This window comes from Salvelinus fontinalis, chromosome 28 (genome assembly GCF_029448725.1).
Source record: "Salvelinus fontinalis isolate EN_2023a chromosome 28, ASM2944872v1, whole genome shotgun sequence".
Taxonomy (NCBI): Eukaryota; Metazoa; Chordata; class Actinopteri; order Salmoniformes; family Salmonidae; genus Salvelinus; species Salvelinus fontinalis.
This window is the reverse complement of record NC_074692.1, coordinates 29,784,714-29,808,302: the sequence shown is the minus strand read 5'-3', so window position 1 is coordinate 29,808,302 and position 23,589 is coordinate 29,784,714. Positions and strand designations below refer to the sequence as shown.

Below are 23,589 nucleotides of genomic sequence, written 5' to 3'. Positions count from 1 at the left end.
TTTCACAATTTCTGACATTTAATCTTAGTAAAAATTCCCTGTTTTAATTCAGTTACGATCACCACTTTATTTTAAGAATGTGAAATGTCAGAATAATAGTAGAGAGAATGATTTATTTCAGCTTTTATTTCTTTCATCACATTCCCAGTGGGTCAGAAGTTTACATACACTCAATTAGTATTTGGTAGCATTGCCTTTAAATTGTTTATCTTGGGTCAAACGTTTCGGGTAGCCTTCCACAACCTTCCATCAATAAGTTGAGGGAATTTTGGCCCATTCCTCTTGACAGAGCTGAAGTAATAAAGTCAGGTTTGTAGGCCTCCTTGCTTGCACACGCTTTTTCAGTTCTGCCCACAAAATATCTATAAGATTGAGGTCAGGGCTTTGTGATGGCCACTCCAATACCTTGACTTTGTTGTCCTTAAGCCATTTTGCCACAACTTTGGAAGTATGCTTGTGGTTTGTCCATTTGGAAGACCCATTTGCGACCAAGCTTTAACTTCCTGACTGATGTCTTGAGATGTTGCTTTAATATATCCACATAATTTTCTTTCCTCATGATGCCATCTATTTTGTGAAGTGCACCAGTCCTTCTTGCAGCAAAGCACCCCCACAACATTTTGCTGCCACCCCCGTGCTTCGCGGTTGGGATGGTCATTATGACCAAACAGTTCTATTTTTGTTTCATCAGACCAGAGGACATTTCTCCGAAAAGTACGATCTTTGTCCCCATGTCCAGTTGCAAACCATAGTCTGGCTTTTTTTTTTATGGTGGTTTTGGAGCAGTGGCTTCTTCCTTGCTGAGCGGCCTTTCAGGTTATGTTGATATATGACTTGTTTTACTGTGGATATAGATACTTTTGTACCTGTTTCCTCCAGCAGGTCCTTTGTTGTTGTTCTGGGATTGATATGCACTTTTTGCACCAAAGTATATTCATCTCTAGGAGACAGAGCACTTAGGGTAGCCTTCCACAACCTTCCATCAATAAGTCCTTCCATCTCCTTCCTGAGCAGTTTGACGGCTGCATGGTCCCATGTTGCTTATACTTGCTTACTATTGTTTGTACAGATGAACGTGGTACCTTCAGGCATTTGGAAATTGCTCCCAAGGATGAACCAGACTTGTGGAGGTCTAAAAAAAAAAACACTTCTGAGGTCTTGGCTGATTTCTTTAGCTTTTTCCATGATGTCAAGCAAAGAGGCACTGAATTTGAAGGTAGGCCTTGAAATACATCCACAAGTACACCTCCAATTGACTCAAATGATGTCAATTAGCCTATCAGAATCTTCTAAAGCCATTACATCATTTTCTGTAATTTTCCAAGCTGTTTAAAGGCACAGTCAACTTAGTGTATGTAAACTTCTGACCCACTGGAAATATGATACAGTGAGTTATAAGTGAAATAATCTGTCTGTAAACAATTGTTGGGAAAATTACTTGTGTCATGCACAAAGTAGGTGTCCTAACCGACTTGCCAAAACTATAATTTGTTAACAAGAAATTTGTGGAGTGGTTGAAAAACAAGTTTTAATAATGACTCCAACTTAAGTGTATATAAACTTCCGACTTCAACTGTATAGGAGTGGATATAGAGTCAGCTACCATCCTCAGTAGCTTTCCATCTAAGTTGCTAATGCCTGGAGATTTTTAGATATTGATCGATAACAATACTTTTTCACCTCTCCCGTACTAACTTTACAAAATTCAAATTTACAATGCTTTCTTTAATTTTATTCATGAATAAAGGTTAACTGTTCGTTGTTGTCATTTCCTGTCTAAGTTTTCCCACTTTGCCAATGAAGTAATCATTAAAATATTTGGAAATATCAAATGTTTTTGTGATGAATGAGCCATCTGATTCGATGAACGATGGAGTTGAATTTGTCTTTCTGCTCATAATTTTATTTAAAGTTCTCCAAAGTTTTTTGTCATGATTATTTATATCATTGATCTTGGCTTCATAATACAAGCAACAGTTTTGTTAGCTAGAGAGATTTTCAACAGAAAGTTTCAATGCAACATGGTACTGTTGTTGCCTACTATGGCAGTTCGGGCACACGGTTTATCGTTTGTAGCCTAGAATACATTTCCCACCATGCCTTGCGAGGTCAATAAGGAAATGTGACTCGTAATAAACACCAGCAGACGTTTTAGTGCCGATTGAATATAATTAATTTCTAAACGTTACAAAATTTGGCAATTATTATAAGTAGTATTTAATTATCTCGATCTAAGCTGATATGGAAGAATCGTAAGATAGGTAGGAAGTGCTTAATTGCTTTAAGTTTGAACTAGCTAACTTACTATAGCTAACGTTATGTGTACTCATGAACTCGGGTCAATCAACAACAGCTTTGTTAGCTAGCTAGTTAAGTAGCTATTTAGGATGTTTTTTTGTTCAGTTTGTGGTATATGTGGCTTTGACAATTTTTTCCCAGGAATATTTCCCGTTTTTAGTTTTTACCGATATGTGTACTATGATTTATATCATATGTGGCTTGTTGCATGTGTTACATACAATATTCACACTGTATCATACTGTATTCTAAGGTAGGCAATCTCAGGGTGACGGTGCATAGCTAGCTAGTATTTTTCCCGTGAGACCTGTTTGATATCCCCAGGGTTAAAAAGCCCTTAGTCTTGTTTAGACATAATCCATGCTCAATGTTTATCTTCATGGTCGTGTGTATTCTGACCCCCCCCCCCCCCAAAAAAAAATCCCTGTGCTCTTTAGAAAGTACGGTCTCTCGTCAAAAGTGGGCTTGTTCGACAGTGCAGGCAAATGCTGAATAACTGATTTTCAAATAACCTTGCATCATAAATAACTAGCAAGGTCTACTTATTATTTATAGGTCAGTCGTCACAATTTACCCACAAAGCATCATGGATGTGATGCCATAGAGATAGATGAAGGACTCTAGTGCCCTAAAGCTTGTGTTAGCATGGGCAGCACCATTGAGGACTTTCACCATTTTGAAGTAATCAACTGGGTGGGATTTCCTATGGGTTAAGAAAGGATCACATTATGTCATCAGGATGGATCAGATAATGAATTATATGCGTGAGGAAACATTCCATAACTGCAGGTGGCAGTAAATCGCCAACCTTGGCTTTATACCTGTTCAAAGTGTGCACTTTTTCAGTTTGTTTGCCAACCACTGATGAATAATAAGACCTGGAGATTGTGACCAATATGTTCGACCATTGTTTTCAAGTTAATCGACTCATGATAATGAATTATACCTCGGTCCATTCATGGACTGTCTATATCTGGGTTGCATCCGGTTCACATGCGCACTAGCACTCAATACGCACAGAGAGCAGAAACGATGTCATCCAAAAACATGGCAGACATTGGATGAATATAAAATGTTATTATGTTTGGATGTGTGTGATGGGAAAAAAAATAAGCCTCAGCGACGATTATTTTAATAATTCATGGGAAGTTTTGTGTACAAAGGTGATGACCAAAGTTTCTGATTAGGAATTTTCAAATATGACGTCTCTATGTTGCTGTCTATGCAAATTGTCTTTCTGGGCCGGGCGTCAGTTAAACTGCCGTACCGAAGCAAAACTGTAGGAGCAGTCGAAACCGTGCTTCTAGGCCGGAACCCAGGCCCTTGTTGCCAATTTATAGAAATATTAGAAGAAGAAAATAGATTATTTCAAAATGCAGATGGCCTAAATGACGCTGCCCGTGCTCTCACAGACACCACAATGGGACAGATACAATGATGCGATGTCTACCTAAGTCAATGTGTGATACCTTACTATTTTAATTTAGGGCACCTGACCAGATGCATGACTATACCCCACCTAACACCTGTTCAACCCCATCTGAGTGCTTACCCCTAAGCCAGTGGAATGAGACAATGGAATGTGGAAGCGAGTTAGCAGTTGACACAATGAAAAAGGAACTGAAATCAAGGTCCATTGTGAGTAGCCTAATGCTGCGTTCATAACCAAGTGGGAAGGTGGTATTTACCACATACAACTGGGAAGAATCCAGTTGAACGGCCCTCCAACTCTGACGTCACATATTAAGAAAATGGCCTTCAACTGTATTTCGGGCAGTTAAATGCAACAACAAAACATTATTTTAACAATCTATTAATGTTTTTTTGAAACACTATAATTTGTTTGCGAGCATGATAGCTGTACTTTTAGTTAATGTTGACGCAGCTTTTTTGACATTAGCCAATCAACTTTTCTCAATGAGTTCAAAGCATGTGAATACCTCCAACTCGTATTTACGACTTCACAACTGGTAATTACCACCACCCTACTTGGTTATGAATGCAGCATCATTCGTAGGAGCCACATTAAGGTATTTAGACCCAACTGATTTTGGTCAGAAACCATTTAGGGATTTTTCAAGCCACCAGACACAGAAGTGGAACAGAAACTGAATCACACTTGAACTGTCTTATCTTGCTCATTTTGTGTTGACGGTGAGACAAGATAGTGAGGACAAACTGTATGTATGTTTTTACTGTATAGCCTAGGCTTTTATTATTGTCCATTTCACCTAATTCACACTTCTCAGAGTGGAGGTTTGTTCCTACTCTGAAAATGTCCAGACTTCTGTAACCATGCAATTCCATTAAATAACTTTCTTTCCATTCTTTTCTTGTGTTCTCAAACTAGCTTGCAGATTGTTCTACCAGGATGAGATCCATTGTGTCTTTCTACTTCTGCTACCTGCTGTGCCTGTGCCTGGGGATCGCCTGTGTGGTGTTTGTGTCCATCTGGAACTCCAAGTGGCGTGGTGGCTTTGCCTGGGATGGCTCGGCCCTTCAGTTTAACTGGCACCCTGTCCTGATGGTCACAGGTCTCGTCGTGCTCTACGGCAATGGTGAGTGGCTCAGGAAGTGCTTTTACTTCCAGTCTTTGGTGCAGGCAGATGTGTCTCAGCCTTTGAAATGAGAACTTTAGATTTTTTAATTACAATGACTTTCTCAGGTTTGGATAGTTTGTGTTATGTATGGGGGTTTGTTATGTAGGTGAGTGGCTTTTGTCAGTTGTAGTGAAACTACAATCAAGTGGTTTCACTTTCCCTTGTTGATGCAGATGAATGTGTCTCAGACATTAATTGGAAATAAGAACTGAAAGCATTTAAATCGCAATGAAGGATTCATGTTTGGATATATAATGATATGTAGGATATGAAGATGTTCTGTGCTGGTGTTTCGGCATATAGAAAGCTAAATAAAGTCACCTTAACTTCCTTCGCTGCTCCCTTCTCGTCTTTCGCTTGCACCGTAGGCATGTCAAGAACTTAACCACTTTGACAGTGTACTGCAGGGATATTCAACTGGAGGCCCACGGGCCAGATCCGTGCCGTTTATTCATTTAGACTGGCCCTTTGATCAATCCTGAACATGAATAAAAGATCTGCAAAAAAATACCTGACAAAATCTGACATTCAGTGCCAAAATTAGATTCTTTGCAGTCTCTAGCCTATGTGGATAATTTTTTCTTCATATGAATTTGGCTCAAGCGTTTGAACAGTTTAATCTACACAATATTATGACCCCATTCCTAAAAGCTACAACTCTCAGGAACAAATACGTGCCTTCTGTTTCCCTCTGATGCTCACAAGGAATCATTAGAAGGTAGCGTGACAGAAAAACATCTAATGACTGGGGGAAATGAATTCAAAGCATACTTCCTTCAGACTGGAATTTGGCATTACCTGATTTGACACATTCTTGTGTTATTTATTGAGCTGCATAGTTTTCAGATCATTTTAAAATGACCAAATTACTTTTAAGAAGCTTTTAATGGTTGTTTTAAAAAATGGTGAGCGCGAGCGTTGTGCCTAGGGCTGTTGCGGTGACCGTATTACCGCCACACTGGCGGTCACAAGTCATGAAGGCCGTCAAATTCCACATGACCATTTAGTCACGGTAATTAGGCTTCTCCAAGCTCTAATGCTGCTGCTGGTCATTAGTAGCCTACCAAACTTGCTAACGGTCTGGTACTCAGCACTCTATTGTCCCTCTAATCAAAATCCCATCAAACACTTCATGAGAGCCCATGAGCTCATTTTGCGCAACATTTCTATAGAGTGATGGCCGTAAATAAAAAGACGAAGATACCATCAGCTTTCTATAGGCTAGGCCTACTATATTTATTTCAAAACCTTCCTAATATTAAGCACATTGCTTCTATTTACAACAGGAGTATATCTTACCTGGCTGGCATAAAAATAAATAATGGGGAAAAGCATCCTCCATTCGCTAAGTGCTCAGATTCCATGTATTTTTCGATACAGGTGCATGATAATGGTCCATTCTAAATCAAAACAAATGTCACACATATATTACTTAGTGTATGTAAAGACAAGATTAAATCAAGAATAGCCTGATGGGTGATAATATTAGCCTATCACTGGTGAATTATATATTATCACTTGTGAATGATACCCAGCATAAGAAACAAAGCCTTTTTTTCCAACATTTTCTAATCATAGTCGCACACCTCATGTAGCCTAGCCCAGTGGTTCCCAAATGTTTTATAGTCCCATACACCTTCAAACATTCAACCTACAGCTGTGCACCCCCTCTAGCACTAGGGTCAGCGCACTCTCAAATGTTGTTTTTTGCCATCATTGTAAGCTTGCCACACACACACCATAAGATACATTTATTAAACATAAGATTGAGTGTGAGTTTTTGTCACAACCCGGGTCGTGGGAAGTGACAAATAATAATAATAAATAATTTTGCTCTTTATTTAACCATCTTACATATAAAACCTTATTTGTTCATCGAAAATTGTGAATAACTCGCCACAGGATAATGAGAAGGGTGTGCTTGAAAGGATGCACATACAGTATATCACAAAAGTGAGTACACCCCTCACATTTTTGTAAATATTTGACTATATCTTTTCATGTGACAACACTGAAGAAATGACACTTTGCTACAATGTAAAGTAGTGAGTGTACAGCTTGTATAACAGTGTAAATTTGCTGTCCCCTCAAAATAACTCAACACACAGCCTTTAACGTCTAAACCGCTGGCAACAAAAGTGAGTACACCCCTAAGTGAAAATGTCCAAATTGGGCCCAAAGTGTCAATATTTTGTGTGGCCACCATCATTTTCCAGCACTGCCTTAACACTCTTGGGCATGGAGTTCACCAGAGTTTCACAGGTTTCCACTGGAGTCCTCTTCCACTCCTCCATGACGACATCACGGAGCTGGTGGATGTTAGAGACCTTGCACTCCTCCACCTTCCGTTTGAGGATGCTCCACAGATGCTCAATAGGGTTTAGGTCTGGAGACATGCTTGGCCAGTCCATCACCTTTACCCTCAGCTTCTTTAGCAAGGCAGTGGTCGTCTTGGAGGTGTGTTTGGGGTCGTTATCATGTTGGAATACTGCCCTGCGGCCCAGTCTCCGAAGGGAGGGGATCATGCTCTGCTTCAGTATGTCACAGTACATGTTGGCATTCATGGTTCCCTCAATGAACTCTCCCCAGTGCCGGCAGCACTCATGCAGCCCCAGACCATGACACTCCCACCACCATGCTTGACTGTAGACAAGACACACTTGTCTTTGTACTCCTCACCTGGTTGCCGCCACACACGCTTGACACCATCTGAACCAAATAAGTTTACCTTGGTCTCAACAGACCACAGAACATGGTTCCAGTAATCGATGTCCTTAGTCTGCTTGTCTTCAGCAAACTGTTTGCGGGCTTTCTTGTGCATCATCTTTAGAAGAGGCTTCCTCCTGGGACGACAGCCATGCATACCAATTTGATGCAGTGTACGGCGTATAGTCTGAGTACTGACAGGCTGACCCCCCACCCCTTCAACCTCTGCAGCAATGCTGGCAGCACTCATACAGCACTGATACATCTATTTCCCAAAGACAACCTCTGGATATGACGCTGAGCACGTGCACTCAACTTCTTTGGTCGATCATGGCGAGGCCTGTTCTGAGTGGAACCTGTCCAGTTAAACCGCTGTATGGTCTTGGCCACCGTGCTGCAGCTCAGTTTCAGGGTCTTGGCAATCTTCTTATAGCCCAGGCCATCTTTATGTAGAGCAACAATTCTTTTTTTTCAGATCCTCAGAGAGTTCTTTGCCATGAGGTGCAATGTTGAACTTTCAGTGACCAGTCAGTATGAGGGAGTGTGAGAGCGATGACACCACATTTAACACACCTGCTTCCCATTCACACCTGAGACCTTGTAACAGTAACGAGTCACATGACACCGGGTAGGGAAAAAGGCTAATTGGGACAAATATTGACTTTTTCACTTAGGGGTGTACTCACTTTTGTTGCCAGCGGTTTAGACATTAATGGCTGTGTGTTGAGTTATTTTGAGGGGACAGCAAATTTATACTGTTATACAAGCTGTACACTCACTACTTTACATTGTAGCAAAGTGTCATTTCTTCAGTGTTGTCACATGAAAAGATATAGTCAAATATGTACAAAAATGTGAGGGGTGTACTCACTTTTGTGATATACTGTAACTCTGCAATGTTGGGCTGTATTGGGGAGAGTCTATTTTAAATCATTTTCCACACACAGTCTGTGCATGTATTTAGTTTTCATGCTAGTGAGGGCCGAGAATCCACTCTCACATAGGTACGTGGTTGCAAAGGGCATCAGTGTCTTAACAGCGCGATTTGCCAAGGCAGGATACTTTGAGCGCTGCCCAATCCATAAATCTGCCAGTGGCTTCTGATTATATTCAATTTTCACAGAACCGCTTGTTGCAATTTCGATGAGGCTCTCTTGTTCAGATAGCGGTAAGTGGACTGGAGGTAGGGCATGATAGGGATAACGAATCCAGTTGTTGGTGTCATCAGTTTAGGGAATGTACCTGCGTAATTGTGCACCCAACTCACTCAGGTGCTTCGCTATATCACATTTGACATTGTCCATAATAGAGGTTGACCGATTAATTGGAATGGCCGATTAATTAGAGCCCAATTTCAAGTTTTCATAACAATCGGAAATCGGTAATTTTGGACGCCGATTTAAAAAAAAATGATTTTTTTTTTTTACACCTTTATTTAACTAGGTTTGTCAGCGTTTTGTCAGCAGCTCTTGGCAATGCTTCAAGCATTGCGCTGTTTATGACTTCAAGCCTATCAACTCCCGAGCTTAGGCTGGTGTAACCGATGTGAAATGGCTAGCTAGTTAGCGGGGTGCGCGCTAATAGCGTTTCAAACGTCACTCGCTCTGAGACTTGGAGTAGTTGTTCCCCTTGCTCTGCATGGGTAACGCTGCTTCGAGGGTGGCTGTTGTCGATGTGTTCCTGGTTCGAGCCCAGGTAGCGGCGAGGGGAGGGATGGAAGCTATAATGTTACACTGGCAATACTAAAGTGCCTATAAGAACATCCAATAGTCAAAGGCATATGAAATACAAATGGTATAGAGAGAAATAGTCCTATAATTCCTATAATAACTACAACCTAAAACTTCTTACCTGGGAATATTAAAGACTCATGTTAAAAGGTACCACCAGCTTTCATATGTTCTCATGTTCTGAGCAAGGAACTTAAACGTTAGCTTTCTTTCATGGCACATATCACACTTTTACTTTCTTCTCCAACACTTTGTTTTTGCATTATTTAAACCAAATTGAACATGTTTCATTATTTATTTGAGGCTAAATTGATTTTATTGATGTATTATATTAAGTTAAAATAAGTGTTCATTCAGTATTGTTGTAATTGTCATTATTACAAATACATTTAAAAAATTGTCCGAGTAATCGGTATCAGCTTTTTTTGGTCCTCCAATAATCGGTATCGGCGTTGAAAAATCATAATCGGTCTACCTCTAGTCCAAACGCTTGAGTTCATTTGCACACAAAAAATCAAACAATGATGGAAATACCTGTGTGTTGTCCTTGTTAATGCAGACAGAGAAGAGCTCCAACTTCTTAATCATAGCCTCAATTTTATCCCGCACATTGAATATAGTTGCGGAGAGTCCCTGTAATCCTAGATTCAGATCATTCAGGTGAGAAAGAACATCACCCAGATCGGCCAGTTGTGAGAGAAACTCGTTATTATGCAAGCGGTGGTCAAAACTTTAAGCTCGTCTTTCAATTCGAAAAAACGTGTCAATACTTTGCCCCTTGATAACTAGCGCACTTCTGTATGTTGTAAAAGCGTTACATGGTCGCTGCCCATGTCATTGCATAGTGCAGAAAATACACGAGAGTTCAGGGGCCTTGCTTGAACAATAGTTAACCATTTTCACTGTAGTGTCCAAAATGTATTTCAAGCTGTCAGGTATTCCCTTGGTAGCAAGAGCCTCTTGGTGGATGCTGCAGTGTACCCAAGTGGCGTCGGGAGCAACTGCTAGCACGTGCGTTGCCACTCAATTATAAATCAATTTGTATTTATTTGTCACATGCGCCGAAACTACAGGTGTAGACTTTAGAGTGAAATACTTACTTACAAGCCCTTAACCAATAATGCAGTTTAAAGAAAAATAAGTATTAATAAAAAATAAAAGTAATAATTGAAGAGCAGCAGTAAAATAACATTAGTGAGGCTATATACACAGGGTACTGGTACAGAGTCAATGTGCGGGGGCAAAAGTTAGTAGAGGTAATTGAGGTAAAATGTACATGTCGGTAGAGTTAGTGACTATGCATAGATAATAAACAGAGAGTAGCAGCAGTGTTGGGGGGCAATGCAAATAGTCAGGGTAGCCATTTAGCTGTTAAGGAGTCTTATGGCTTGTGGGTAGATGCTGTTAAGAAGCCTTTTGGACCTAGACTTGGCGCTCCGGCACCGCTTGCCATGTGGTAGCAGAGAGAACGGTCTATGACTAGGGTGGCTGGAGTCTTTGACAATCTTTAGGGCCTTCCTCTGACACCGCCTTGTATAGAGGTCCTGGATGGCGGGATGCTTGAACCCAGGGATGTACTGGGCCGTATGCTCTACCCTCTGTGTAGTGCCTTGCGGTCGGAGGCCGAGCAGTTGCCATTCCAGGCAGTGGTGCAACCAATCAAGATGCTCTCGATGGTGCAGCTGTATAACCTTTTGAGGATCTGAGGACCCATGCCAAATCTTTTCAGACTCCTGAGATTGAATAGTCTTTGTCGTGCCCTCTTCACGACTGTCTTGGTGTGTTTTCACCATGATAGTTTGTTGGTGATGTGGACGCCAAGGAACTTGAAGCTCTCAACCTGCTTCACTACAGCCCCGCCGATGAGAATGGGGGTGTGCTCGGTCCTCCTTTTCCTGTAGTCCACTCGTTGTCCTGATCATGTTGAGGAAGAGGTTGTTATCCTGGCACTACACGGCCAGGTCTCTGACCTCCCTATAGGCTGTCTCATCGTTGTCGGTGATCAGTTGTGTCATCGGCAAACTTAATTATGGTGTTGGAGTCGTGCCTGACCATGCAGTCATGAGTGAACAGAGAGTACAGGAGGGGACTGAGCACGCACCCCTAAGGGGCCCACATGTTGAGGAACAGTGTGGCGGATGTGTTGTTACCTACCCTTACCACCTGGGGTCGGCCTGTCAGGACGTCCAGGATCCAGTTGCAGAGGGAGGTGTTTAGTCCCAGAGTCCTGAGCTTAGTGATGAGCTTTGAGTGCACTATGGTGTTGAACGCTGAGCTGTAGTCAATGAATAGCATTCTCACATATGTGTTCCTTTTGTCCAGGTGGGAACGGGCAGTGTGGAGTGCAATATAGATTGCATCATCTGTGGATCTGTTGAGGGGGTATGCAAATTGGAGTGGGTCTAGGGTTTCTGGGATAATGGTGTTGATGTGAGCCATGACCAGCCTTTCAAAGCACTTCATGGTTACAGACGTGAGTGCTACGGGTCGGTAGTCATTTAGACATGTTACCTTGGTGTTCTTGGGCACAGGGACTATGGTGGTCTGCTTGAAATATGTTGTTACAGACTCAGTCAAGGAGAGATTGAAAATGTCAGTGAAGACACTTGCCAGTTGGTCAGCGCATGCTCGGAGTACACATCCTGGTAATCCGTCTGGCCCTGCTGCCTTGTGAATGTTGACCTGTTTAAAGGTATTACTCACGTCGGCTACGGAGATCGTGATCACACAGTCGTCCGGAACAGCTAATGCTCTCATGCATGTTTCAGTGTTGCTCTCCTCGAAGCGCGCAACGAAGTAATTTAGCTCATCTGGTAGGCTTGTGTCACTGGGCAGCTCGCAGCTGTGCTTCCCTTTGTAGTCTGTAAACAGTTTGCCAGCCCTGCCACATCCAATGTGCGTCAGAGCCGGTGTAATACGATTCAATCTTAATCCTGTATTTACACTTTGCCTGTTTGATGGTTCGTCGGAGGGCATAGCGGGTGTAACGGTATTCCTCCTCCTCTACAACCGAAGAGGAGGAGTAGTGATTCGACCAAGGCGCAGCGGGTTGATATGACATAATTTTAATAAAACAAGACGGGAAAAACACGAAACGAAACCACTTGAAAATAATTAACAAAATAACAAAACAAATCAAGACAAACCTGAACTATACGAACTTACATATAACACGAAGAACGCACGAACAGGGAAAATAGACTACACAAAAAGAACGATGTACAAACAAACCGAGAACAGTCCCGTATGGTGCGACAAACACTGACACAGGAGACAACCACCCACAACGAACACTGTGAAACAACCTACCTAAAAATGACTCTCAATTAGAGGAAACGCCAAACACCTGCCTCTAATTGAGAGCCATACCAGGCAACCCTTAAACCAACATAGAAACAGAAAACATAGAATGCCCACCCAAACTCACGTCCTGACCAACTAACACATACAACAAACTAACAGAAATAGGTCAGGAACGTGACAGCGGGATTTATCATTAGATTTCATCAGGATTTCTTGTAAGCTTCCGAGTTGGAGTCCCACTCCTTGAAAGCGGCAGCTCTACCCTTTAGCTCAGTGCGAATGTTGCCTGTAATCCATGGCTATTTGTTGGGGTATGTACGTACACTGTGGGGATGATGTCATCGATGCACTTATTGATGAAGCCAGTGACTGATGTGGTGTACTCCTCAATGCCACCGGAAGAATCCCAGAACATATTCCAGTCTGTGTTTACAAAACAGTCCTGTAGCTTAGTATCTGCGTCATCTGACCACTTCTTTATTGACCTTAGTCACTGGTGCTTACTGCTTTAAATTTGCTTGTAAGCAGTATTCTAGACTCGTGAACAGATGTTAGCATGTTCCAGAGATTTCTGTAATTCTTTAGCTGACACTCTAGGATTCTTCTTAACCTCATTGAGCATTGTGCGCTGTGCTCTTGTAGTCATCTTTGCAGGACGGCCACTCCTAGCAACAGTAGCAACAGGGCTGAAATTTCTCCATTTATAGACAATTTGTCTTACTGTGGACTGACTTTTAGAGATACTTTTGTAACCCTTTACAGCTTTATGCAAGGCAGCAATTCTTAATCTTAGGTCTTCTGTGATCTCTTTTGTTCGAGGCATGGTTCACATCAGGCAATGCGTCTTGTGAATAGCAAACTCAAATTTTGTGAGTCTTTTTTGGGGGGCAGGGCAGCTCTAACCAAAATCTCCAATCTCGTCTCATTGATTCGACTCCAGGTTAGTTGACTCCTGATTCCAATTAGCTTTTGGAGAAGTCATTAGCCTAGGTGTTCACATACTTTTTCCAAACTACACTGTGAATGTTGAAATGATGTATTCAATATTGACAAGAAAAATACAATAATTTGTGTGTTATTAGTTTAAGCACACTGTGTTTGACTATTGTTGTGATTTAGATGAAGATCAGATCAAATTTTATGTCAAATTTATGCAGACATCCAGGTAATTCCAAAGGGTTCACATACTTGTTCTTGCCACTGTATATGTGATCGTAGTTCATCTATTTTGTTATCCAATGATTGTACGTTGGCTAATAGGACTGATGGTAAAGGTAGATTATCCAATTGCCGTCGGATCCATACAAGGCACCCCGACCTACGTCCCGATATCTTCGTCTCTTTCTCCTGCGAATGATGGGGATGAGGGCCTTGTTTGTGTGTCTGAAGTAAATCCTTCGCATTGGACTTGTTCAAAAAATCTTCTTCCAGTAGGAGGTGAGTAATCGCTGTCCTGATATCTTGAAGCTCTTTTCGTCATAATAGACGGTGGCAGAAACAGTATGTACAAAATAAGTTAAGAATAATACGAAAAAACACACAATAGCACAATTGGTTAGGAGACAGTAAAACGGCAGCCATCTCCTCCAGCGTGAGTTTCAAGTTTGAGGAAGACAATTTTCACTGTAAAAATGACCTTTATAATATAAGCATTACGTGCAGAATTATATTTGCGGTCACTTTTGATAATGGTGTTTTTCACTAATGGAACATTCGCACTTATAGCCTACTACCGTGTGCGTATTGCTGCGTGTGTAATGTGAAGAAATAACCTCATAGTTTATCAACATTTTAAGCTAAATAGTTTATCAACATTTTAAGCTAAACGTTCTGATCTGTTGCGTCAGCCACGTTTTTTTTTATGCTAGTGGTTGTATTAATTTGGGATCCATCTCATCCCACAACTGTCCCAGACTATGTGGAATATTTATTTCTCGCACATAATATAATAGGTCGATTTTTGTACGATGGGGGATAGTAAATTAATATAGGCTAGTGCTTTTGCTGTTCGTTAGGCCTACTCATCGTGTTGGCTGATGAAAAGTAAATGTGGACATTTCTTCCAATATCTTTCAATATGCACCTCGGAATTGGATAAGGAATTAGCACAGTTGCATCCCCGATGTGTCTTATTTGTAGCCTGTGAAGACCCGATCACGTGATGGAGAGCCATGTGAGTGAGAGACACTTCGGATTGCGAAGGGCTCAACGCCACACTCCGGGCCGCAAAAGTCATGGATTTTTTTTAGAGTGCATTACGGCCAGAAAGGGATGCCGCCATGAAATTCGATGCATTATCAAGTGCTTGTGAAATTGTGAATGAGAGACTATTGGAGTGTGTACAGCCTGCGCAAAAAAAAAAAAACTAAGCAGGGCTTATCCCTTTCAAGTGACTTTTTTCAAATCATCATTAGAGTCTCATCGTGCAGCCTTACAATGAATAAAACATTGAAACATATAGCCCAACGTTTGTAGAACAAGTAAAGTTACATTAATAACTCTAAATGTAGCATATAAGGGGTACCTATATATTTGTTAACCGCTCAACGAAGAATAGCCGCATGTGCGCACTCCCTCAAATCGTTTGGAGAAAATATTTATATTTTATTCAGCTTTGTTCAATTGTATTCTTCATACTATAAGATATTGAAACGGAATTTTAAGGAAATCTTGTCTTCTAAATGAACTAGTGTAGCCCACGACCATTTGGCTTAGCCATGTCAGGACCTAGCATAAGGACAACTCAGAGTATGCTATTCTTTTCTTCTGAAATAGACTACTTTTTTTTTTAAATCATGCCTCTTTAGACCTGTCTAAAATAAATATTGGAATTATTGTGAAGGTGTAGGCTATATTACATGGATTTATTAGACTTTTAAAAATGGCTTGTAGGCTATATTTGGAAGCCCGGAGATGTGAAATGTGTTTATGTTAATTAACTGTCAATTACCGTGAGACCGACAGTTATTTGCTTGACAATCACAGGCTGATGAAATTTCGTGACCGCCACAGCCCTAGTTGTGCTTTTCCTTTTCAATGATTAGTTGGTTGAGCGCCTTCCACTTCTTTCGTAATTACTTTTAGCAACATTACATTTTAAGATAAGTGCTTTATTGGTGTGTGTGTGTTGCTTTTTTATACAGTTCTTCCAAAGAATAATCGCTTATGGAAAATGTCTGGCCCCCCTGCAATTTTAGCCCCTGTAAGAATATAGTTGAATAGCCCTGATGTACTGTATACATGAGAGAAAGACAATTAAAACAAAGCTTCAATTGCAGCTTATATCCAAGTAAAGTGAGTGGTAACCTTTTTAAATGTTTGTGTCTTTACCTGTCTTATCTCTAGGAGCGGTGTTGTACCGCATTCCCCTCACATGGGGGCAGAATAAGCTGCCCTGGAAACTGCTGCATGCTGGTGTCATGCTCCTGGCCCTGCTCTGCTCCATCCTTGGCCTCTGTGCTGTGTTTGACTTCCACAACACCAACAGAACTCCCAACCTCTACTCCTTGCACAGCTGGATTGGCATTTGCACTACAGCACTCTTCACCACTCAGGTTTAGTATATCTGCCACTGCCAGCACACAAATTAAAACGGCATGGTCTTAAAAACAATTGTCAGCTCATATTACGCCATATAATGGCCTAAACGTATTATGTCGTACTTGGCATGTATGGTGATTGTTAGAATCGTAATGCCACTTTCTATGGCTGTGAGATGGTGACATATGTTTTGTTTTCAGTGGGTGATGGGCCTTGCTGGCTTCCTCCTGCCCTGCTCACCCATGTCATTCCGCAAGCTGCTTAAGCCTGCCCATGTGTGGATGGGAGGCTGCATACTGATACTCAGCATTGTGTCCTGCATCTCAGGGATCAACGAGAAGCTCTTCTTTGCACTGTAAGAGACATTGTCTGCGTCTCAAATAGCACCCTATTCACTATATACTCTTAGAAAAAAGGGTTTGAAAAGGGTTCTTCGGTTGTCCCCATAGGAGAACCCTTTTTGGTTCCACGTAGAACCCTGTTGGGGTCCATGTAGAACCCTCTGTTGAAATGAACATGGAATCCAAAAGGGTTCTACCTGGAACTTAAAAGGGTTATGCTATGGGGACAGCCGAAGAACCCTTTTAGGTTCTAGATAGCTCCTTTTTTTCTAAGAGTGTAGTGTAATACTTTTCACTAGGCCCTACAGGTGAAAAGCAGTACACTAGGGCAGTGTTTCACATTGTTTTTGGAAGCGCTAACATTTCATTCAAGCCTTTGATTTGAATCATGTACAGTGCATTCTGAAAGTATTCAGACCCCTTGACTTTTTCCACATTTTGTTACCTTACAGACTTATTCTGAAATTGCTTAAATTACATTTGTTCCTGATTAATCTACACACAAAGTAGAAAACAGGTTCTTAGAATGTTTCGCAAGTGTATTAGAAATAAAGAACTGAAATACTTTATTTACATAATTATTCAGACCCTTTGCTATGAGACTTGAAATTGAGCTCAGGTGCATCCTGTTTCCATTGATCATCCTTGAAATGTTTCTACAACTTGATTGGAGTCCACCTGTGGTAAATTCAATTGATTGGACATAATTTGAAAGGGACACACCTGTCTATATAAGGTCCCACAGTTGACAGTTCATGTCAGAGCAAAAACCAAGCCATGTGGTCAAAGGAATTGTCCGTATAGCTCCAAGACAGGATTTTGTCGAGGCACATATCTGGGGAAGGGTACCAAAAAATGTCTTCAACATTGAAGGTCCCCAAGAACACAGTGGCCTCCATCATTCTAAAATGGAAGAAGTTTGGAACCACCAAGACTCTTCCTTGAGCTGGCCGCTCGGCCAAACTGAGCAATCGGTGGAGAAGGGCCTTGGTCAGGAAGGTGACCAAGAACCCGATGGTCACTCTGACAGAGCTCCAGAGTTCCTCTGTGGAGACGGGAGAGCCTTCCAGAAGGACAGCCATCTCTGCAGCACTCCACCAATCAGGCCTTTATGGTAAAGTGGCCAGACAGAAGCCACTCTTCAGTAAAAGGCACATGACAGCCCGGTTGGAGTTTGCCAAAAGGCACCTGAAGACTCTCAGACCATGAGAGACAAGATTATCTGGTCTGATGAAACCAAGATTGAACTCTTTGGCCTGAATGCCAAGCGTCACTTCTGTAGGAAACCTGGCACCTTCCCTACGGTGAAGCTTGGTGGTGGCAGCATCATTCTGTGGGGATGATTTTCAGAGACTGGGAGACTAGTCAGGATTGAGGGAAAGATTAACAGAGCAAAGTACAGAGAGATCCCTGATTAAATCCTGATCCAGAGCGCTTAGGACCTCAAACTGGGAAGAAGGTTAATCTTCCAACAGGACAACAACCCTAAGCACACAGCCAAGACAATGCAGGAGTGGCTTCGGGGCAAGTCTCTGAATGTGTTTGAGTAGCCCAGCCAGAGCCCGGATTTGAACAAGGTCTAACATCTCTGGAGAGACCTGAAAATACCTGTGCAGCGTCGCTCCCCATCCAACCTGACAGAGTTTGAGAGGATCTGCAGAGAAGAATGGAAGAAACTCCCCAAATACAGGTGCGCCAAGCTTGTAGCGTCATACCAAAGAAGACGCAAGGCTGTAATCGGGTCTGAGTAAAGGGTCTGAAGGCTTATGTAAATGTGAAATTTACGTTTCTTTTATATATATATATATATATATATATATATATATATATATATATATATAAAAGAAACGTAAATTTCACATTTCATTTCATATATATATATATACACTGCTCAAAAAAATAAAGGGAACACTAAAATAAGGGAACACTAAAATAACACATCCTAGATCTGAATGAATGAAATATTCTTATTAAATACTTTTTTATTTACATAGTTGAATGTGCTGACTACAAAATCACACAAAAGTTATCAATGGAAATCAAATTTATCAACCCATGGAGGTCAGGATTTGGAGTCACACTCAAAATTAAAGTGAAAAACCACACTACAGGCTGATCCAACTTTGATGTAATGTCCTTAAAACAAGTCAAAATGAGGCTCAGTAGTGTGTGTGTCCTCCACGTGCCTGTATGACCTCACTACACGCCTGGGCATGCTCCTGATGAGGTGGCGGATGGTCTCCTGAGGGATCTCCTCCCAGACCTGGACTAAAGCATCCGCCAACTCCTGGACAGTCTGTGGTGCAACGTGGCGTTGGTGGATGGAGCGAGACATGTTGTCTCAAATGTGCTCAATTTTATTCAGGTCTGGGGAATGGGCGGGCCAGTCCATAGCATCAATGCCTCAATGCCTTCCTCTTACAGGAACTGCTGACACACTCCAGCCACATGAGGTCTTGCATTGTCTTGCATTAGAAAGAACCCAGGGACAACCGCACCAGCATATGGTCTCACAAGGGGTCTGAGGATCTCATCTCGGTACGTAATGGCAGTCAGGCTACCTCTGGCGAGCACATGGAGGGCTGTGCGGCCCCACAAAGAAATGCCACCCCACACCATGACTGACCCACCGCCAAACCGGTCATGCTGGAGGATGTTTCAGGCAGCAGAACGTTCTCCACGGCGTCTCCAGACTCTGTCACGTCTGTCACATGTGCTCAGTGTGAACCTGCTTTCATCTGTGAAGAGCACAGGGCGCCAGTGGCGAATTTGCCAATCTTGGTGTTCTCTGGCAAATGCCAAACGTCCTGCACAACCCCCACCTGTGGACGTCGAGCCCTCATACCACCCTCATGGAGTCTGTTTCTGACCGTTTGAGCAGACACATGCACATTCGTGGCCTGCTAGAGGTCATTTTGCAGGGCTCTGGCAGTTGCACCTCCTAATCCTCCTTGCACAAAGGCGGAGGTAGCGGTCCTGCTGCTGGGTTGTTGCCCTCCTCCACGTCTTCTGATGTACTGGCCTGTCTCCTGGTAGCGCCTCCATGCTCTGGACACTACGCTGACAGACACAGCAAACTTTCTTGCCACAGCTCGCATTGATGTGCCATCCTGGATGAGCTGCACTACCTGAGCCACTTGTGTGGGTTGTAGACTACCACAAGAGTGAAAGCACCGCCAGCATTCAAAAGTAACCAAACATCAGCCAGGAAGCATAGGAACTGAGTAGTGGTCTGTGGTCACCACCTGCAGAACCACTCCTTTATTGGGGGCGTCTTGCTAATTGTCTATAATTTCCACCTTTTGTCTATTCCATTTGCACAACAGCATGTGAAATTTATTGTCAATCAGTGTTGCTTCCTAAGTGGACAGTTTGATTTCACAGAAGTGTGATTGACTTGGAATTACATTGTGTTGTTTAAGTGTTCCCTTTATTTTTTTGAGCAGTGTATATACAGTGGGGCAAAAAAGTATTTAGTCAGCCACCAATTGTGCAAGTTCTCCTACTTAAAAAGATGAGAGAGGCCTGTAATTTTCATCATAGGTACACTTCAACTATGACAGACAAAATGAGAAAAAAAATCCAGAAAATCACATTGTAGGATTTTTAATGAATTTATTTGCAAATTGTGGTGGAAAATAAGTATTTGGTCACATACAAACAAGCAAGATTTCTGGCTCTCACAGACCTGTAACTTCTTCTTTAACAGGCTCCTCTGTCCTCCACTCGTTACCGTATTAATGGCACCTGTTTGAACTTGTTATCAGTATAAAAGACACCTGTTCACAACCTCAAACAGTCACACTCCAAACTCCACTATGGCCAAGACCAAAGAGCTGTCAAAGGACACCAGAAACAAAATTGTAGACCTGCACCAGGCTGGGAAGACTGAATCTGCAATAAGTAAGCAGCTTGATTTGAAGAAATCAACTGTGGGAGCAATTATTAGGAAATGGAAGACATACAAGACCACTGATAATCTCCCTCGATCTGGGGCTCCACGCAAGATCTCACCCCGTGGGGTCAAAATGATCACAAGAACGGTGAGCAAAAATCCCAGAACCACACGGGGGGACCTAGTGAATGGCCTGCAGAAGCTGGGACCAAAGTAACAAAGCCTACCATCAGCAATGGCATTGAAGATGAAACGTGGCTGGGTCTTTCAGCATGACAATGATCCCAAACACACCGCCCGGAAAACGAAGGAGTGGCTTCGTAAGAAGCATTTCAAGGTCCTGGAGTGGCCTAGCCAGTCTCCAGATCTCAACCCCATAGAAAATCTTTGGAGGGAGTTGAAAGTCCGTGTTGCCCAGCAACAGCCCCAAAACATCACTGCTCTAGAGGAGATCTGCATGGAGGAATGGGCCAAAATACCAGCAACAGTGTGTGAAAACCTTGTGAAGACTTACAGAAAACGTTTGACCTCTGTCATTGCCAACAAAGGGTATATAACAAAGTATTGAGATAAACTTTTGTTATTGACCAAATACTTATTTTCCACCAAAATTTGCAAATAAATTCATTAAAAATCCTACAATGTGATTTTCTGGATTTTTTTTCTCATTTTGTCTGTCATAGTTGAAGTGTACCTATGATGAAAATTACAGGCCTCTCTCATCTTTTTAATTGGGAGAACTTGCACAATTGGTGGCTGACTAAATACTTTTCTGCCCCACTATATATACTATTGCAAAAAATTCTAAAAACCTGTTTTTGCTTTGGTGTTATGGGGTATTGTGTGTAGGTTGATGAGGGCGGAAACTATTTAATCCATTTTAGAATATGGCTGTAACGTGACAAAATGTGGAAAAACTCAACGGGTCTGAATACTTTTCAAAGGCACTGTATGTTAGTGCTAGGGAAAAAACTAACATGTGCACGCACCCCTTTGAATCCCAAGGAACAGTATTGAGAAATATTGTACTAGGGAATAGGTTGCCATTGGTAACATTTTATATTTTTTTATTGAGTAGGAAACATTGCACTCTTTAAACACATACTTCCATATTATAGCTAAAGACAAAAAGGACATCAACCTGTGTTGGACAATATTATTCAAACTGTATACAAAGTGTTGTGTTGATTCTTTCTTCAGGAAAGGAACTACCAATGGAACAATGCCATATGGCAAAATGCCACCTGAGGCATTGGTCGCCAACTCGTTAGGAGTCTTGATTGTAGCCTTTGGATTGGTCGTCCTGAAGATTCTATCCAATCAGAAATGGCAGCGACCAGAGCCTCGAAGTGAAGACCTGGGCTACAGTGTGAGTGCAACAAACCTTCTGATGTCATGTTGCCAAGTCAGATGTCCTGACCGAATGCAGCACTGAATATGATGTGTAAAAATCAAAACAGATTTGTCCCATACTATGTATGCAGATAGAGCTGTATTATCTTCATAGCTGTTTGTATTTTTTTTTTATAAGTACATTATTGTGTGTTGTGAGATGGTTATAAACCCTGTTTGGTCTAAAACAAATTCATTATTTGAATGACATCTGAAAATGCTTTTTTATTTTCCAATACTATATTCATACTAGGTGAAAGTGTATTCACAGATGTATTCAACTCCGTTGTGTTTTTAACAAACCTTAATGTTTCCACATGCAGCCACTGCTTCAAGACGACAGCTAATGGAAGAGATGAGGAGGCTTCAAACCTGCTCTCAGCCGCTAACCATACTACGCAAGCTATCCAGAAATGTTATCTGCCCCTGCTGGGTCCAAAGTTGCCTTAAGCAAATAATGAGATGCTGAATGTCCTAGCCACTGTCAGGACCAGAGCCAACCCTGGGCATAAGGGCCCTTGGCCACTTGGGGGTCTGAACTTACTGTTGAGAGTTAATATAGTAAAATACACTAGGTACAATTTCAAAATGTGTTATTGCATCAGCAATTTTTCTCTTAGGTCAGACACTGACAGTCACTGAATTAGCCCATGTCAGCTAAAAATGTTTTGATTGGTAAGTTAGTCTAGGCAGCTATCTAAACCTTGTAGTAATCATGGCCATCATGGCCAATTACTGACTCGGCACGCAGGGCACATGCCAAGGGGCCCTGAACTCCAGGGCGCTTACATTGATTTTGTTAGTCATTCTCACTCAGATATCATATTGAAGTGATACTTCGGGATTTCGGCAATGAGGCCCTTTATCTACTTCTCCAGAGTCAGATGAACTTGTGGATACCATTTGTATGGTTCTGTGTCCAGTATGAGGCAGGCTAGAGGTAGTTTTGAAAGCCAATGCTAACTAGCGTTAGCACAATAACTGGAAGTTTATGGGTATCTGCTGGCATGCTAGCAAATGTTTCTCCGTCCCATGGCAAAATGAGTAGAATTGCATGAAATTTACTTTCGACTTAAAAAAGTTTCTCTCCGCTATCAAGCTGGGACCACGGACATGTTTTGGCTGCGAGGTGGAGCCCCCCCCCCCCCCCCAAGCAAATCTTGCTTAGGGCCCCCAAAAGACTAGTGCTGGCCCTGGTCATGACAGTGTTGTAAGCAATAATATGTCCCATCAAGATATACGTTTTTATAAATGTATTAAATAGTAGATTTTACATCGCTGCCTTGTTTCTTTATGAATATAATAATGAATAAAGTATGATATACTCAAAGATAACACAGTATTTCAGCATTTCTTTGTGACTGCCATTCCTGTTGTGCATGCAATTTAGGCTGTAGTCTCATCATTAAAGCTACGGTCTGGGATTTTGGAATCTGTTCAATGCTCATTTCAATTCTTTATATTGACCATTCAGTGTTTGGCCACAAACAATATGTTGTGTTCTTATGGGTAGAGAAAGCTACAGCTAGGCCTATTTTGCCTGGAGCATACCACCCTGCATCCCACTGATGGCTTGTTTCTGAAGCTAAGCAGGGTTTGTCTCTGGATGGGAGACCCGATGCTGCTGGAAGTGGTGTTGGAGGGCCAGCAGGAGGCACACTTTCCTTTGGTTTAAAAAAATATATATACCAATGCCCCGGGGCAGTGATTGGGGACATTGCCCTGTGTAGGTTGCTGTCTTCGGATGGGTTGTTAAATGCGTGTCCTAACTTTGTGGTCACTAA

The 23,589-nt window shown here is 41.9% G+C and overlaps 1 protein-coding gene across 2 annotated transcripts; it reads left to right on the top strand.

Moving 5' to 3' along the window:
- Positions 1-2,102: 2,102 nt before the first annotated feature.
- On the top strand, positions 2,103-23,140 carry LOC129826569 (lysosomal membrane ascorbate-dependent ferrireductase CYB561A3). Of its 2 annotated transcripts, XM_055887455.1 has the most exons (7): positions 2,103-2,261; positions 3,786-3,936; positions 4,649-4,856; positions 15,983-16,191; positions 16,378-16,532; positions 21,614-21,782; positions 22,129-23,140. In XM_055887455.1, the coding sequence occupies exons 2-7, from the start codon at positions 3,799-3,801 to the stop codon at positions 22,150-22,152; spliced, it is 903 nt and encodes a 300-aa protein (XP_055743430.1). In that variant the 5' UTR covers positions 2,103-2,261; positions 3,786-3,798; the 3' UTR covers positions 22,153-23,140. The 2 variants fall into 2 exon arrangements, with proteins under 2 accessions (XP_055743430.1, XP_055743431.1); XM_055887456.1 differs by lacking the exon at positions 3,786-3,936.
- Positions 23,141-23,589: the final 449 nt, after the last annotated feature.